General features: G+C 41.5%; 1 protein-coding gene across 10 annotated transcripts in view; it reads right to left on the reverse strand.

Annotated features, from left to right (window-relative positions):
* Positions 1 to 17,172, reverse strand: part of LOC130285427 (dynein axonemal heavy chain 11-like) — a 523,820-nt gene that overhangs the window by 334,760 nt on the left and 171,888 nt on the right. For all 10 annotated transcript variants that reach the window (XR_008847325.1, XM_056536793.1, XM_056536797.1 and 7 more), the window contains 5 exons: positions 15,973 to 16,104; positions 4,069 to 4,229; positions 2,487 to 2,643; positions 2,254 to 2,399; positions 1,381 to 1,497 (listed from right to left, as the gene is read on the reverse strand). Coding sequence is in view for 9 of the 10 variants with exons in the window: in XM_056536793.1 (XP_056392768.1) it covers positions 1,381 to 1,497; positions 2,254 to 2,399; positions 2,487 to 2,643; positions 4,069 to 4,229; positions 15,973 to 16,104 (713 nt within the window). In the remaining variant the exon portion in view is untranslated. The remainder of the gene's footprint in view (positions 1 to 1,380; positions 1,498 to 2,253; positions 2,400 to 2,486; positions 2,644 to 4,068; positions 4,230 to 15,972; positions 16,105 to 17,172) is intronic.

The raw sequence follows: 17,172 nt of genomic DNA on the forward strand, positions 1-17,172 counted from the left end.
ATTTTGTCGTACTTCTGGAAAAAATCATAACTACATGCAGGAAAATTTATACGTTTAAAATTGTCATCTTCTGACCCCTATAACTTTTTTATTTTTCAACATATGGGTGGTGTGAGGGCTCATTTTTTGCGCTCTGATCTGAAGTATTTAGCGGTACCATTTTTGTATTGATCAGACTTTTTGATCGCTTTTTATTCATTTTTTCATTATATAAAAAGTGACCAAAAATGCGCTATATTGGACTTTGGAATTTTTTTGCGCGTGCGCCATTGACCGTGCGGTTTAATTAACGATATATTTTTATAATTCGGACATTTCCGCACATGACAATATCACATGTGTTTATTTTTATTTTTATTTACACAGTTTTGTTTTTAAATGGGAAAAGGGGGGCGATTCAAACTTTTATTAGGGAAGGGGTTAAATGATCTTTAGTAACTTTTTTTTCACTTTTTCTTTTTGGGCCCCACGTTATAGAAAGGGAGTGGGCGGAGGGCGTACAGGTATGCACTCCGTCCCCAAAAGGTTAAGGACCAAGCCCATTTTGACCTTAAGGACACAGCCAATTTAATTTTGGGTTTTCCTATTTTACTCCTCGCCTTCTAAAATCCATAACTCTTTTATATTTACATCCCCAGACCCATATGGGGCTTGATTTTTGCATGACCATTTGTACTTTGTAATGACACCATCATTTTACCATAAAATGTACAGTGAACACAAAAAAAATATTTTTTTAGTCAGGAAATTGTAATTAAAACCACAATTTTGCTAATTTTGGAGGGTTTTGTTTTCAAACTGTACACTTTACAGTAAAAATATTATTTTTTTTATTCTGTGGGTCAATATGATTAAAATGATGACCATCTTTACCTACTTTTCTATTATTGTACTGCTTTTAAAAAATATTAAACTTTTTGTACAAAACTCTTCTGGTCACATTATGAACATATGATGGTGACTATTGTATGAGTAGGCAGAGATATTGTGAGTAGTTAATGCTAATTATTTTTGGAATATTTCACAACTTTTAATAAATAACTACTTGTTGAAATGGAATACCGCTTAAAATGAATAAAGAATAGATGGTGAACATGACAAGTGATTTGTAGGTTGCAGCTTCCACCATTATTACCACACACTACACCATCTCTATTAAAGGGTTACTCTGCTGGAAAACATTTTTCTAAATTAACTGGTGCCAGAAAGTTAAACAGATTTGTAAATTACTTGTATGGCAGAGTTTTGCTATATATATATATATATATATATATATATATATATATATATATATATTTATATATATATATTATTTTTATTTTTTTAAATCAACTGATGCCAGAAAGTAAAAAAAAAAGTAAGAATGACCGTTCCATTTACCGAAAAAGAGCCTTTACATTTTCTGGAAGCTCGGCTCTACCAGCATAACCTGGATTAAGAGTGATAAAGATCCCAACAGTATTTTTCAGCTCAATTGTTTCTCCCAGAAAGTGAAATCTGTAAAAACATGAAATTAACTGATTTTATAAAAACGTTCTTTTTCCCTTAGAAATAGAAAACACAACAAATCATTATAATCCTAATAATGCAACCTATTTGTAGATAAATTATTTTGACAGCAATGTCAGATATATAGACACAGAATATAATAGCAATTATAAAAATCATTATTGTGTTTGTACAATAGCATTAGGTTATTTTGTGCTGAATTGTGTTATTGAATGTGAGAGATAAATACAGTATTAACCAGTTAACTACTAGTGTTGCTCGCGAATATTCGCAATTCGAATATTATTCGCGAATATCGCATATTCGCGAATTCGCGAATTTCGCGAATATAGCGCTATATATTCGTAATTACGAATATTCGTTTTATTTTTTTGTTTTTTTTCTTCACAGTACACATCACAGTGATCACCCCTCTCTGCTTCCAGCTTGTGTGGTGTAAAGAAGGCTCTAATACTACTGTGTGAGACTGGCGTGCGAAAATTCGCATATGCGAAAAGTCGCATATGCTATTTTTCGCATATGCGAATTTTCGCGTATGTTACTTTTGTATATGCTAATTTTCACATATGTTTGTTTTCGCATACGCGAATTTTCGCATATGCGAAAATAAAACGAGATTATAACGAATATGCGAATATTCGCGAATATATGACGAATATTCGTCCATATATTCGCGAATATTCGCGAATTCGAATATGGCCTATGCCGCTCAACACTATTAACTACATATAGTTGTTTCTTTACCTTTTCTTGTTGTGTCGAATGGCATCTTGAATGGTCTTGACTTGTACAGCTATGACTGATAACACTTCCACTGAGATACGATTAAACTCATCAAAACAGCCCCAGACCCCACTCTGGCATAAACCTTTATATATGTTACCTAGAGACTAATAAACCAAAGTAAAATATTAAATGCCATTAATCATATAGTTGAGGCTACACACATGTTCTATTATAATGTTCTTTATCCTCACCTTATAGTCCATTTGCTCAGAACAGTTGAACACATAAACCATAATGCCCAAAGCACGGCCAAGATCTTTGGTGGTTTCAGTCTTTCCTGTTCCTGCAGGACCCGAGAGGGCACCACTCATGGCCAGATGAAGAGACTGGGTTAAAGTGATATAACATCTGTAAGGATATAAATAGCCCAGTTTCACACAAGTTTGTTATTTATGTATTTTTGCATCTATATTACAGATTTGAGCAGCATGACCACAGGTTTTATGGCCTGAACCGGCAGCTATCAGTTTGGGCCATGAAACCCCTGGTCAGGTTAAGAAATCAGCCTTATTCTGCGGTATGTTCATGCTAGGTATTTCTCCAAGCAGATTCTGATGTGTGTCGTAATGCAAGTCAAAACTGCAGGGTTTTCAAGTCCCATTTTTTTCTGACAAGGATCTGTAATCTGCATTTTGGAAAAAAGGAAGTGAGATGTCACGTCTTTGAAGAAAAATCTGTGTGGAGTTCCGATAACCCGCAAGCAGATTTGTCCTATTGAATAGGGCTGAATCATAGCTAAAACCACAGCCAATATCCACTGCAAAAATCCACAAACATGTCTTCCAATGGAAAAATCTCTCATGTGAACAAGGCCATAGTCTCATTCAAGAATGCAGCATTCTGACATACCCAAGGTTTGTTGCTCACAGGATTTATAAATAAATTTGAATATACTATACTAAAACTGTTAATAAACTGGCAAGAGCATTACCTTGGGTGACCTAGTTACCTAGTGATATTGTTACCTAGTGATAAAGAGCATCGCTGGTCCCTACCAGTCCTCGGACCTCCTTGCTTATCAACTGAACAAAGTGACATGAAGTCCATGTGATCTAATATCATGTGATTAAAGAAGCAAATATATGCCACAAGAGATGATGTCAACATGGATGAGGCATCATAGCAGAAGACTTTGACTTTGAGGTAGGATGTTACGCGGACATCACATCAACATGAACATAGGACCACTAGTAGTCTACAATGTATGAACAGCACATTATCAATAAGGTAAGTATATTGCAATTTTGTTTGTATTGGTACATCTAAGAAAAATCCTTTATAGGAACCTAGTAAACTATTATACCCATATCAGGGTGCAGGACATGACTTCAAATCCTTGAGTCATATATCGTCCCTCAGACCCTAGGTAGAACACAGTATACCAGATAACCCTTCTCCTATTTAATTATACCCATATCAGCATATCTGCTATTGATGGCCTGTTCCATTTAGGAGCAAACTGCAGGACCATGGAATTCAGCACATGTATGAAATTGAAATTTAAATAGTGAAGGAACAGAAATACGTTCAGTTCATAGAGAAACATGAGTCCAGCTAGGAATTACAATACATTTCCCTAATCTTCGCTTTTTGATTCTTTTGTTCTTTAGAGATGAAATTGACAATCTCACTCATTTCCATATTAAGAATATGCTAGGAGACCTCAACCAGACGTCTATTATGAGAACCTGTGTCCAACAATGGGAATAAGAATTGCAATAGTAGCTAAGCTTATCAACACAATATTTCATTTTAGGGTTAGGAATTGAGAACCTGTCTGTCAGCGGTGTTATTACGAGACGAGGAGTGTTGCCAAGATACTCATAGGAATAATGGAACTGAGCATCACATATATTAACAAAACACTCCTTTTTTTCTTCGTCCCATCTATGTCGCAGCTGGGACAGCCATGTAAATGCTTGACCATTAGAGACCTACAAAATAGAAATGAAACAGAAGATTGAGAACACAAAGTCTAATCCCAGCCACAGTGTTGATGGTAGTTTAACCAAGTTTTACTACAAATTAAAGTTAGCCATTGAATTACATAATGCTAGGATGGGTACACATAGTCAGCTATCCAACATTTGACCTATCATGTTCATTCACAAGTCCACTAAAAAATTATTTTAGGCATAAAGGGGTCATCCCAAGATGGCTACCTATTAAAAGAGTACTCCGATGCAAGAACACTTATCCCCTACTCAAAGTATAGGGGATAAATGTCTGATTGTGGGGTGTCTGACAACTGGGACCCCCTGGGAACTTCTGAACAGCAACCTGGCAGCCCCAGGAATGGGACATGTTGACCCCCCGCACAAAGCGGTGGCCTCTATGTATCTCTATGGGAGAGCCGGAGATACAGCGTTCGGGTCCTTTAAAAAGGGGATATGTGTTCCTACACTTGAGTACTCTTTTGACTATCCACAGTATAGATGATCAGTGTCTGATGTTGTGTAGGCGTAATGCTGAAGAACAGGGAACAGAGATTGGTCACCCTTAGAGAATGAATAGAGAGGTGGAGCACAGGTCCCACCACCACTAGGGCACTCGGGACCTCAGTTCTCATGGGGATCCCAGTGGTTGAACCCCTATTCATCAGACATGTATAACCTATTTTGGGGATAGATAATAAGCCGTCATCTTTGTAAAACTCCTTTAAAGAGGTTGTTCACTTTGGGCAATTTGAATGTTTGTAAGACAGGTCCCCCAAAAGTAAGCTGATCACAGTGATCTCTCTACTGTGCAGTAAACTGGCAGCAGATGATCTATGCGTCTGCAGCGCCACCACGGGGGAAATTAGGTATTTCACAGCTGAAATCAATAGATGTCTGTGGAATGCATGGATGTTCACTTCTACATATCATGGTAGAATGGGTCTCCTGCATAAAATCTACTGCATACCAAAAGTGGGGCAGTAGTCAAAATCAACTAAACACCTAGCCTGTGCTGGAAAAATAAACACTGGGAAAAAAATACTACAGGAAACTCTTTTCCACAAGTCCACTAGTTTTTATACAGGAGGCCAAATATTTCTTGAGATTACGTGAAGGATATTTTAGCTACAATATCCATTTAAAATGTCAGCTCAGCATCACTTAACATGGATCAGTGGTAAAGACATTAGCACATAATGCTCATTGCATGCTGTCTATGACTTGGCCTTCATGTCATGGAAGCGGAGTTTGAAAATATGACGACATTTGCACGCTGCCAAGAAAAGATGGAGGCCTTTGTAGACTGCCAGTTCAGGGCTGTTATAATAAATGCAGATGATCCTTGATATTTAGAAATAAAAGGGCATGTATTATCTCTTATTTACATGCAGTATTGAAATGTTTAACACTGCAAAACATCAATGCCTTTCTTTGTGAACTGTGATGATCTGGTTTATTATATTTACATTTTTGTAACCGGGCCAGAAAGTCAGAGTATGGGTAATGAAAGATAACAAATGATATAAAGAGCAGAATACGCTAAAGTATTGACCAAAAAGCGTGGCCTGATCGTTGCACAATGACTTATTAGAGGGATTGCAGAACAGAGCGTGCAATGTAACAATTTGTATGGAAGCTTATTCCTTCTAAGGTAGTTTTTTCATGCTATTTCTTCAATGTAACAGGAGTTTATAACCTTATTAATATTCTACTTCAGAGCCATAGTCCTGTTCCACGTCATTCAGAACAAAGTTTCAGTTTGCTTTGCTGTAGCTCTCAGCATCCAGGGCATATACCCCCCCCCCCCCCCAGCCATCTTAATAGCTCTGCCCATGGCCTACTAGTTATTCATCTCATCCTTTGATAGTTGCATTTAAAATTCAGATTATGTTAATATTAAGCCTCATCCACATCAGTACATTTCATGTCTGTTACATACCTCTCCTCATGGTAGTGCAACTTCTCTACGTTTTGCCAATGTTTGCACCGCATTACAATGGAAGCCAATGTTGGTAGTCTACTTAATCATGCATGGATATCTGCATGGATACCTTTACCTAAGTACCAGTTCCTACTGCCACCCAGTTGTATACATCTTCTACACTCTTCTATACTCTGTATACTTCTATACGCTTTGTTATCTTGTATCGTGCCCCTCTAGTTTGGTCTAGAATTCTTGACACTGCCTACATTTTGCCCTCTGGATTAGTTTTTTCTGGCTTATTTCCGGCATCTTAACCTCCTGCATCTAAATTTGCTTGACTACTCTGACTCTCATGCCTACATTGCAGCTGCAACCTACCTGGAGGACGCAATCGGTGTCCCTGCAGTAACTACCTGGAGGACTCAAGCTGTGTCTCTGCAGTAACTACCTGGAGGGCTCAAGCTGTGTCCCTGCAGTGACTACCTGTAGGACTGGAAGCTGGGTCCCTGTAGTGACTACCTGGGGAGCTGCAAGCTGGGGTCCCTGTTAAACAATGGGAGGATTCCTTAGACTCCACAATTAAGCCAGCACAAGACCAATTGTAGCCTCAGTATTATTCTTTTTTTAAAGGTCTATCCAAATATGAAACAAATATTGACTGTGTTTAAATTTGTTTCATATATGAAAAAGCCATTAACACTGCCAATTTTTATGTTTGTTTTTCAAAATGTGGAACGATCGAATAATGATCTTATAGTGTTTAGATTATTCATTATAGGATTTTATGGAGCTTCAAATACAATCTTTTAACATGTCTTTTAACTCTCTTTTGTAGATCAATTTGCTTCTTCAACAATGTTTTTACACTGTTTTAGCAACTGATGAATGGTACATTAAAGCCATGAGCCAGCAGGGGAATAGAAGTTAAAGGGGTACTCCGGTGCTTACACATCTTATCCCCTATCCAAAGGATAGGGGATAAGATGCCTGATCGCGGGAGTCCCGCAGCTGGGGACCCCCGGGATCATGCATGCGGCACCCCATTTGTAATCAGCCCCCGGAGCGTGTTCGCTCCTTGTCTGATTACCGGCGACCGCAGGGCCGACGGCGTGTGACATCACTCCTCCGCCCCCGTGTGACGTCACGCTCCGCCCCTAAATGCAAGCCTACGGGAGGGGGCATGATAGCTATCACGCCCCCTCCCGTAGGCTTGCATTGAGGGGCGGAGCGTGACGTCACACGGGGCGGAGGCGTGACGTCACACGCCGTCGGCCCTGCGGTCGCCGGTAATCAGACCCGGAGCGAACACGCTCCGGAGGCTGATTATAAACGGGGTGCCGCCTGCATGATCACGGGCGTCCCCAGCTGCGGGACTCCCACGATAAGGTATCTTATCCCCTATCCTTTGGATAGGGGATAAGATGTGTAAGCACCGGAGTACCCCTTTAAGAAGGTACAACAACTGGAATCACATCACTATTTTCAGCCTAGATAGACTTCCCATTCAAGGCTTCACAGAAGGGGCATTATACCCTCAAGAGAGAGAGAGAGAGAGAGAGTGAGAGACAGCTTCATTCATTTTTTAGTGGCCATAATGGTTACTGCAGCTCAACTCCCATTGAAGTGAATGTGAGTTTAGCAGTAGTAACCTAGCAGAACCACTATATAATGTACCGTGCTGTCTACTTAGGTTCCATCTCTTTTATTGTATACACAGGTGCAATAGCTCTGGCAAACAGTTGATCGGCAGGGGTGCCAGATGTCCGATTACCACTGATCAGATATTGTAGGCCTATGCTGAGACAGAAAGACTATCAACAATAAAGTCCTGGAAAATACCTTTTAAAGGATTGTCAATTTAAAAGAACACATTTGAACATCCTCTATAAAGGAGTTCAGAGTTCATACACTTGCTGGTAGGGTCTCTTACAGGTTACAAACGATTGCTGTGGGTTACAGAAATGAGATTGCCAAAAAAAAAAACTAAAAAAGGATTTTCAGAGGACATCCAGTCACATGATGGGTCCAGTAACTAATGATTTCGGGTAAAGCTTTACTGTCACTTGAAAAATGTTTAGATTGCGCCAGTTCTCAATCCTGCTGCTATTGCGAACTATAAGCCTGTAAAGTGTGGGGCAGTGCACATAACTCCCCGGCTAGTCTGACTGCCTACTAATGCTAAGAAACAGTTGGATTTGATTGACAAACGGGGAGTGGAGCACGTGCTGTTGCACATTTTACAAGCTTATAACTCACGATCAGAGAGGGTCTCAGGATTTAGAACCGAAGCAATCTAAACTTCTGACATTTCTGGATAAAATGCCAAAAAATTTTTTTTGAAATGACAATAACACTTTAAGTGTTAATAAATAAATGACTGGATTTCCCCTTTAGGCTATAATGACACATGCCATTTTTGAGGCAGGCTTTAGGCTAAGAGCCGAAATGAACACAAAAAAAGGAAGGGGGGCAGAGGTGTAATTTGGGCCCAAATGCGAAATCTGCAACAGGGCCCCATGTGCCACTTATAATACTGGTCTTAAATAGTCAGAGCCTTGGGGCCCCCTTAGGCACCAGGGGCCCGTTGTGACTGCTACCTCTGCACCCCCCCCCCCCCCCTATAGTTATGCCCCTGGAGGGGGGGGGGGGATTATTTATTTGTGACTTTTTCACTCCACTTTTCATGCATGCCTTTTCTTTATTATACCAATTTCAATTGCCCAAAACTTATCATATTGTCGTTCAATCTTTGATACATTTGTGAATTTTTATACCACTTTTTTTTCTAAATAAAAAAAAAAAACTCGCTACATTTAAATCGCACCCATTTTATACCAAGGCTACACCGCTTTGCCAGAAGGAGGTGCAAAAGAGCCTTAAAGACAGAAAAGTCTTTAAGCAGATATTTAAGCAATATGAGGTTTGCCAGACAACTGACACACAAGCCTTGTTAAATTAACCCAGAAACATATAAATCTTTCCAATATGCTTAATATTATTTTTGGATTCATTCCTGATATTGGCTGGAAAACTGTATCAAATAATATATGTGTGGATCCAGATTTAGCCCTCCTTCACAAAAACATGTTTTAAATACATATAAAAATTGTGTGGAATCTGCGGTCAAATCAACTGAAAATCTGGTGCAATTATGTCTCATTACTTCTGATTTCTGCTGTGGATTTTTCTGATCTCAAAATCTGTTCTTTAAATAATAATAAGCGCGCAGCTCGCTGAGGAGAACGTGCTTCATGTGAGCTCCTCCCCACTCACCGCTTTTGGGCCTTAAAAAGCGCTGTTCATTCAGCTCCTTAGCGGCAAAACTTGCCTTACAGACGGCCCTTATGTCTAAGATGGACAAGACGGGGGCTGGTCCGTCTCATCGCTCTCTTTCACAGACCATCCCGGACATTTTCCGTTCGAGCGCCAGAGCCAAGATGGTGTCGGATCCATCTCCTGCCCAGACCCCGGAGCTCTTAGAGGAGGAGGACATCACTGACTCCTTACCACGCACACCGGTACCTGATGATCCTCTTAATGCTGCGGGCCCATTCCGCTCCATCGAGCGAATGTTCAAGGCTGAACTAGCACAGGCAGTGGCTGACTTCACAAAGCAGGTTGGTGATCAGGGGCAGAGACTATCAGAGTTAGAGGTACGCACTGATGACCTGGCGGACGCCATTGAGACTGACCGACATATTTTTGCAGATCACACTGACCGAATAGACCTTATTGAATTAAAGCTACAAGATCTGGAGAACAGGTCCAGACGAGCTAACATTCGTATTCGGGTCCTACCTGATACTTATACCGACCTCACCTGGTGTGAGGTCGGTATAAGTATCAGGTAGGACCCGAATATGAATGTTAGCAGTGTGGTTACTGACCTATTCTCTTCATTGTTGCCGCAAGCAGAGCCATCCTCTCTCTGTATGGACCGTATACATAGGGCCCTGGTCCGCCCTGAGAACCCTGACACCCCTAGGGACATTGCGCCATGACTATATTTTCCTGAACTGCGGGATCACATCCTCCAGGCGGCCTGTAATGTATCACCGCTTCCAGGATTACCCCCTGCTGTCCACCTGTATGCTGATCTCGCTCCATCCACCTAGGAGAACGGCCACAATGGCGCTACAAAAAGCTCAGGTTCGCTACAAGTGGAGATTCCCTTGTAGCCTACAATTTCAAATACGATCTCATTCCTATACTGTTCGGACACCCTCTGTGGCGTTGGAAATACTCCACAAAGAAGGTATTCTTTATGATAAAGCACCCCCTCTTTCTCCACGCCAGCCAAAGCTGAAGAGAATGTGGCAACGCATGGACTGGATGACTTTGCTCTCTGCCTTGCTGTTGATCATCCACTACCTTCCTGGTAGATAATCTGTTGTTCCTCTTTGGATACACTGTTCGTTTCCCAGGATATTTTTTTTATTTATTTTTTAACTATGTGGCCCCTCTGTTATATGATGATGAATGGTCCCTTACTATTTGATGGATGTCTCCTTTTTTTTTCAGCCGCATGGATCAACCCTCATCTTTTCATTTTCCTTTTTGCATTTGTTCAGTTTTTTATTTTATTCAATTATTTTCTTTTTGCATTGCAAGATATATGACCCTATTGGGTCATCTCTCTAGGTCTATCTTGCTGATTGATTCATTTTCTATGTGGCTCAGACATTTTACCCCACTCTCTTGTCCCATGTGTATTGTTTGACAAGTACTTATAGTGTCTTATATGCTTAGCCTAGATTCGTTCTCCCATATAGCCCTTCGGTGAGATGGATTACCATGTTGCCTCACCTTGTCATGGGTGTTCGGGTGGGGGACGGAGTTCAGTCTTTGGGACTCCACCCCCGCTTGATACCATGGTTTATATGACTGGATTTTGTGTTTGTTGTATTGTATTTTTTGTTTTTCCCTTGTTATCTCCTTCCTTCCTTTCGGGACATGACAGATCTCCCTCTTCTCACTGCATGTTATCCCTTTTTCAGGATTCCAGTCTTTGCATAGTCAACTCATATGCAACTAATGACGGCCCTCTGTCATTTTTTGTTAATCTTGCCTCTCGGCTTGACTCTCTCCAATATGATCACCTTATCTGGTGTGGTGATTTCAATTTGGGTTTTAATGGGAAGCTTGACCGCTCCAATTCTTTCTGACACATGGAGGGAACACAACTTAGCTCAAAAAGGGTACATCTACTACTCTCTGGCCCACAACCTATATACCATAATTGACTGGATACTCGCAAACTCAGCTGCACTACTTCACTTACTATTTGCCAGACATATTCACTGCGCTAGGTCAGATCATGACATAGTTTTTGCCCACTTTAATTTCGGTGTCCGCTTCCATACCCCCTTTACCTGGCATTTAAATGAATCCTTGTTATGGCCTCCCCATATTTACTCCCAGTTTGAGGCTGACTTACGTACCTATTTCACCTCTAACTCCCTGTCAGAGAATGATGTAGGCTGGTCTTGGATGGCCCATAAACCCTATATTAGGGGCTGCCTTATCAAACTAGCAGCTGAACTTAAGCGTAATAGTCATCAAGTCCATGCTCAACTAGAATGTAAACTGGAGAGGGTTGTAACAGCTCATCAGATTAACCCCCCTCCCTCTTACCCAAATGGTTCGGACTGCTAGACTACAACTTCATGCTGTCCTGTCGGACCATACCGAGAAGGCGTTGTTCTGGATGCAGTCTTCTTATTACAAGTGGGCCAACAAGCCAGATGGGATTCCTACCTCTCATCTCTCTCGTATTTATGATGTTTTTCATACTTTCTACTCTGCTTTATATAAAGAACACCACTCCTCCTCCCCCGTCTGCTATTGATGCCTTTCTCCACACTTTCTCTTCCCTCTATTTCTCAACTGGATAGAGACCCTCTATCCAGTTGACAACTGCAGCGCAATATACACTTATCCCCTATCTACAAGATAGGGGATAAGTGTTTGATCGCGGGGGGTCCGACCGCTGGGACCCCCCACGATCTCCTGTATGGGGCCGCGGCTGTGCCGTGGCTCTCCCGTGCAGGGGGTGTGCCTGCCGCAGCATGACGTTGCGGCCGGCACGCCTACTCCATGCATCTCTATGGGAGAGGCGGGGAGGCAGTGTTTGTGTTAGGGAGATCTTGGGGGGTTCCAGTGGTCGGACCCCCCGCAATCAAACACTTATCCCCTATCTTGTAGATAGGGGATAAGTGTACATTGCGCTGCAGTTGTCCTTTAATTCTCCTGTTACGGACGAGGAAGTTGCTAGATCTATCTCAGATCTAAAAAATGGAAAACCACCAGGCCCAGATGGCCTTTCTGCGCAATATTATATGAAATTCAGCGGTGTACTCACCCCATATATTACCAAATTCTGTAACAAATGATTATACGTTTCCCCTATGCCCCAAGAGTTCTTGCAATTTCCATCCAGAAAGGAACTCGCCAGGGGTGTCCCCTATCCCCAGCACTATTTGCTCTTGCTATGGAGCCCCTGGCAACTTTCCTCAGGAACCATCTTTATGTCTCTGAGGTACGAGTATAATAAAGTCAACTTGTTCGCTGATGACTTCCTTCTGACGCTTATTAAGCCACTGATCTCCCTCCCAAATCTGTTTGAAGCTCTTGACCGCTTTGCCTTAATGTCAGGCTTTGTTGTTAATAGATCTAAGTCTGAAATTCTCTTCTGCAATACCCCTCAGTCTGTGCAGGATCTTATTTCCACTAACTTTTCTCTCCATCTTTCTTCTTCCTTTCTTCCTTATCTTGGAATCTCCCTCCCTACCTCTCTATCTCCTCTGTATAAGCTTAATTATACCCCTCTCATTAAAGGAGTACTACCGTGCTGACAACTTATCCCCTATCTAAAGGATATGGGATAAGTTGCCTGATCGCACGCAGCACCCCGCTCCCATCAGACCCTGAAGCGAACATCCGCTCCGGGTCTGATGACAGGGCCGGTGATCGTGACGTGACAGCTCCACCTCCGTGTGACCTCACGCTCCACCCCCTCAATGCAAGTCTATGCCATAGACTTACATTGAGGGGGCCGGGCGTGATGTCATATGGGGGGGCGGAGCTGTGATGTCACTATACTCCGGCCCCGTGATCGGCAGTCATCAGACCCGAAGCGATGTTCGCTCCGGGGCCTGATGAGAGCGGGGTGCTGCATGCAAGATCGCGGGGGTCCCCAATGGCGGGACCCCGCCCGATCAGGCAACTTATCCCCTATCCTTTAGATAGGGGATAAGTTGTCAGCACGGTAGTACCCCTTTAAGTCTATTCACGCAGAGCTGGCCAGATGGGATCTTCCCCATAACTCTTGGATAGGTCACATCCATACTGTTAAAATGATGGTCCTACCGAGACTTCTATATTTTTTCCGCACACTCCCTGTTCCGATCCGACTCTCTGAGTTGAGGTCGTTGCAAGCGGATGTATTTAGATTTATCTGGCGAGGCCTACGCTCCCTTATTCCCCGGTGTATTGTGTGTTACCATAAGAAAATAGGTGGCTTATCGGTCCCTAATTTTCTTCTTTATTACCGAGCAGCCAGACTATCACAGCTGCTCCTCTGTAATGCTCCCCTAACCTCCCCTAGATGGGTGACTCTTGAAAATGAACTTCTGACCCCGACCACCCTTGCTTCTCTCATGTGGGTTACTGACCGGATTACCTCACTTGTCCCCCTGTCAGTGTCAATCTCCCTTCACTCTCTCCTTCTCTGGTGCTCCATACGCTTCAAATATTCCCTCCAGTCCCGTATCTCTCCAGCTACTCCTCTATTTCTCAATCCTGCTTCATCTTTCCAACTTTTCCTGGTGGTTTTCTAACCATCTGACTCTCCTCCACCACTTCTTAGTGGGCAAGAAACTGATTACACCTGCCATGTTTACCTCTAGATTTCATCACCCTCCTGGGGAGTCCTTTAGATTTACTCAAATATATTATTTTCTCCGTCTCCTTGCTTCCCCAAATTCTCTTGTAGACACCTCCTCCTATGAAGCTATGGCTATTTACACTCCTCTACATCCTGGCTCTCTTTCTATCCTATACTCTTCCCTCAACCAACCCCTATAAACCTTAAACTTCCTTTTATGCTGCAGTTGGAAGAGGATCTTCAGCTGACGATTCCTTTGGAGGATTGACATACGTGTTGCGCTCATCTAAGCCAAGGCAGCTTGCAAGTCTCCCTGGTCGAAACGACTCTTAAAATTTTGAATAGGACATATTATGTCCCCTCACGACTTCACTCCATCTATCCTGAGGTATTGACCCTCTGCTTTCAAGGCTGCCCCGATAGGAGCACTATGTGCCACATTTGTTGGACGTGCCCTCTAGTGGCCTCCTTTTGGACCACTATTATGGACCCAGTGTCTTTGCTTACTAACACGACATGTACTCCTGATCCCCTTACTTGCCTCCTTAAACCTGCTGGGCTCCACACGTCTGCCTTCCCTCTTGTCCAACACATTTTATTAGGCTCCTTTACACTATGAATTTCTCCGTTTGGGAACTTCCGTCAGAAGTTCCGTCACTACAGCATGCAGTAATTTTTCCGCCACGATGTCCCATCACTATATAACGCCCGTAATGAATTACGGGCATATGCGGGTGCAAACGGGCAGTTACAAAACCCCATAGGCTGCAATGCAATTTAGTCACGGCCGTCAGGGGTTTTGTAACGGCCGGGTATCGCAGCTGTAGTGACGGAACTTCAGACGGAAGTTCCTAAACGGAGATATTCATAGTGTGAAAGGAGCCATAGCTGTCGGAATTCATATAGTGTCCAAATGAAAGTCATCTGTCCTCTCTGTTCCTATGATTTTGGTTATAATAAATAGCATTATGGTGTCTGAAAAGCTTAATGCATTACCTACTGATACTGTGGCCCAATTTACAAAAACGTGGCAACCTTGGATCTCTTCACCTCACACTGCATATGTCTCTTATTATTTGTCCCTATGATTTTACTTATGTTGTGATTACTTATTTTTATTTCCTTTTACTTTCTTAGCTGCCTTCATGTTTATCTGAGTCTCTCTATTGGTTTCTTTGATTTTGTTTTTATTTACATACATGCCTGTATACCTTTTTCGTTTGCAGTGTACTACTTATCTGACCTTCACCGTCCCCCTGTCTAAACCTCCCTGTTTCTATATAGCCTCATCTTTTCCCTTCCGAAGGCTGATGATAGCGGGGTGCTGCATGAAAGATTACAGGGGTCCCCAGCGGTGGGACCCCCACAATCAGGCATTTTATCCCCTTGGATAGGAGATAAGATGTCTTAGGGCCGGAGTACCCCTTTAAGGTGGCTGCGAGCCCCATCACCTACTGGTCCCCAGTGCAATTGTACAGGTTGCACTGATGGTATTTGTGTCCCTGTCTCTTAGTCTTATTACGCTATGGAGCCTTATTATAAAATCAACTAAAACAAGTTTGGGGAATTAAAATTCTTAACCTTTTTCCCCAGATGTTAAAAGCAGTGTCCGTACATTGGAATTGTTTGTAAAATGGAGATTCGAAAAAACAAAAATGAATCCGGCTGTCATGTTAAAAGTTCCGAAACCAATTATCAACATAATCCTTAAACATTTAGACACTCGTTTTTACCCTGAAAATTTGCCAATTCTTTAAGTCATAAGTATAATTGTCTAAATGTGAATGTAAGAATGTAATGAAAAAAATTACTACATCAAAACATTCTGTCATTTTTACACATAGGCAGGGGCGAGCTTTTCAACAAATGAAATTATTCTTTATTTCATGCTTTTAAAAATGCATTAGGGTAATTGCTCTGCATTAAATTACCTTCTGTGCAATAAGCTTGGCTACCACATCTCTCGCATGAACATCAATTGTGCATATTGTCATGATCTTCTGACGCACCCCGGGGGTAAGTTCCCCTAACAGCATGTTTATAAGGGCATTCAGCTGAGCAATCTGCAAATAATTATATTCAGATGAGATATTAAACTCCATAAAACAAAATCTGTCATGCATAAAGTGCTAAATGCATCTGTGAAATGTATAGTGCCTCTGACAAGACATGCATTGTTGTTCCCCATCAAAACAAAACAACTTTTCTAAACTGTGCAATTATGTAGCGCCTTTCACTTTTACGGGGAAAAAAAAGTCATTTAATAGGTGTGTAAATAATTATATGTATTTGGGGGCTTTAGACATGAGAACTTTTTTCTTACCACAATCTTTTAAGATGAAAGTGACTCATTTTGATACATTTTGCCACTTTAAGGTAGGAAGCGAATGCTTTTAAAAATGGTCGCCACTTAAAAGTGATGCAGATGTGGGATAATTTGAATGCCATTGCCCATAATCCCTTGCTGTGCCATGCAAATGTATATTATTTGACTCCATTAGTTAGAACACATCAATAAGGTGTAGTTATTCTACAATATTAGGGATTCAACCTGTATTACAATTGCATTATGCCAAGCCATATAGACAAATACTAAAACAATTTGAACAATTTTATTTTTACAGAATATGCAGTAAATTAAGTCATTCAATAAATTCTGGGCAAAGTGACTGCTGTCCCTGAGGACAAGGGTTGGTTTGATATATTAATAATGTATGTAAATACAAAGGCATTTTTAGGTTCTTAACCTGGATGAAATTATAATTTGGTCCTTGTTCATTTCACCTGATGTTTGTTACCACTTATGTACCCCTGTCCTTCTGGGGCAATGCCAAGACCATACAATAGTTAAGGATGCATGTTGCATCTGAAATGCGTCAGTGAGTGCAACAAGTTCTAAGTGTATCTTCGGTGCCTGTTATCTTTATGGATAACAAATAAAGTGAAATATTTTTCACGATTATACTGAATAATAAAGTTTTTCTACTACAGTTATCAAGCAGCAAGTCAGAATAGGGTCTGCAACTAAAACAGAAGGAAAGCACTACATAGTGTGATAACGTTGACAAAATAAAAAACTAGTGCTCACCAACGGTGGTTGTACTAGCCACGTACAACAATGGTAAAAGCAT

Source organism: Hyla sarda, chromosome 8 (genome assembly GCF_029499605.1).
Source record: "Hyla sarda isolate aHylSar1 chromosome 8, aHylSar1.hap1, whole genome shotgun sequence".
Lineage (NCBI taxonomy): Eukaryota > Metazoa > Chordata > Amphibia > Anura > Hylidae > Hyla > Hyla sarda.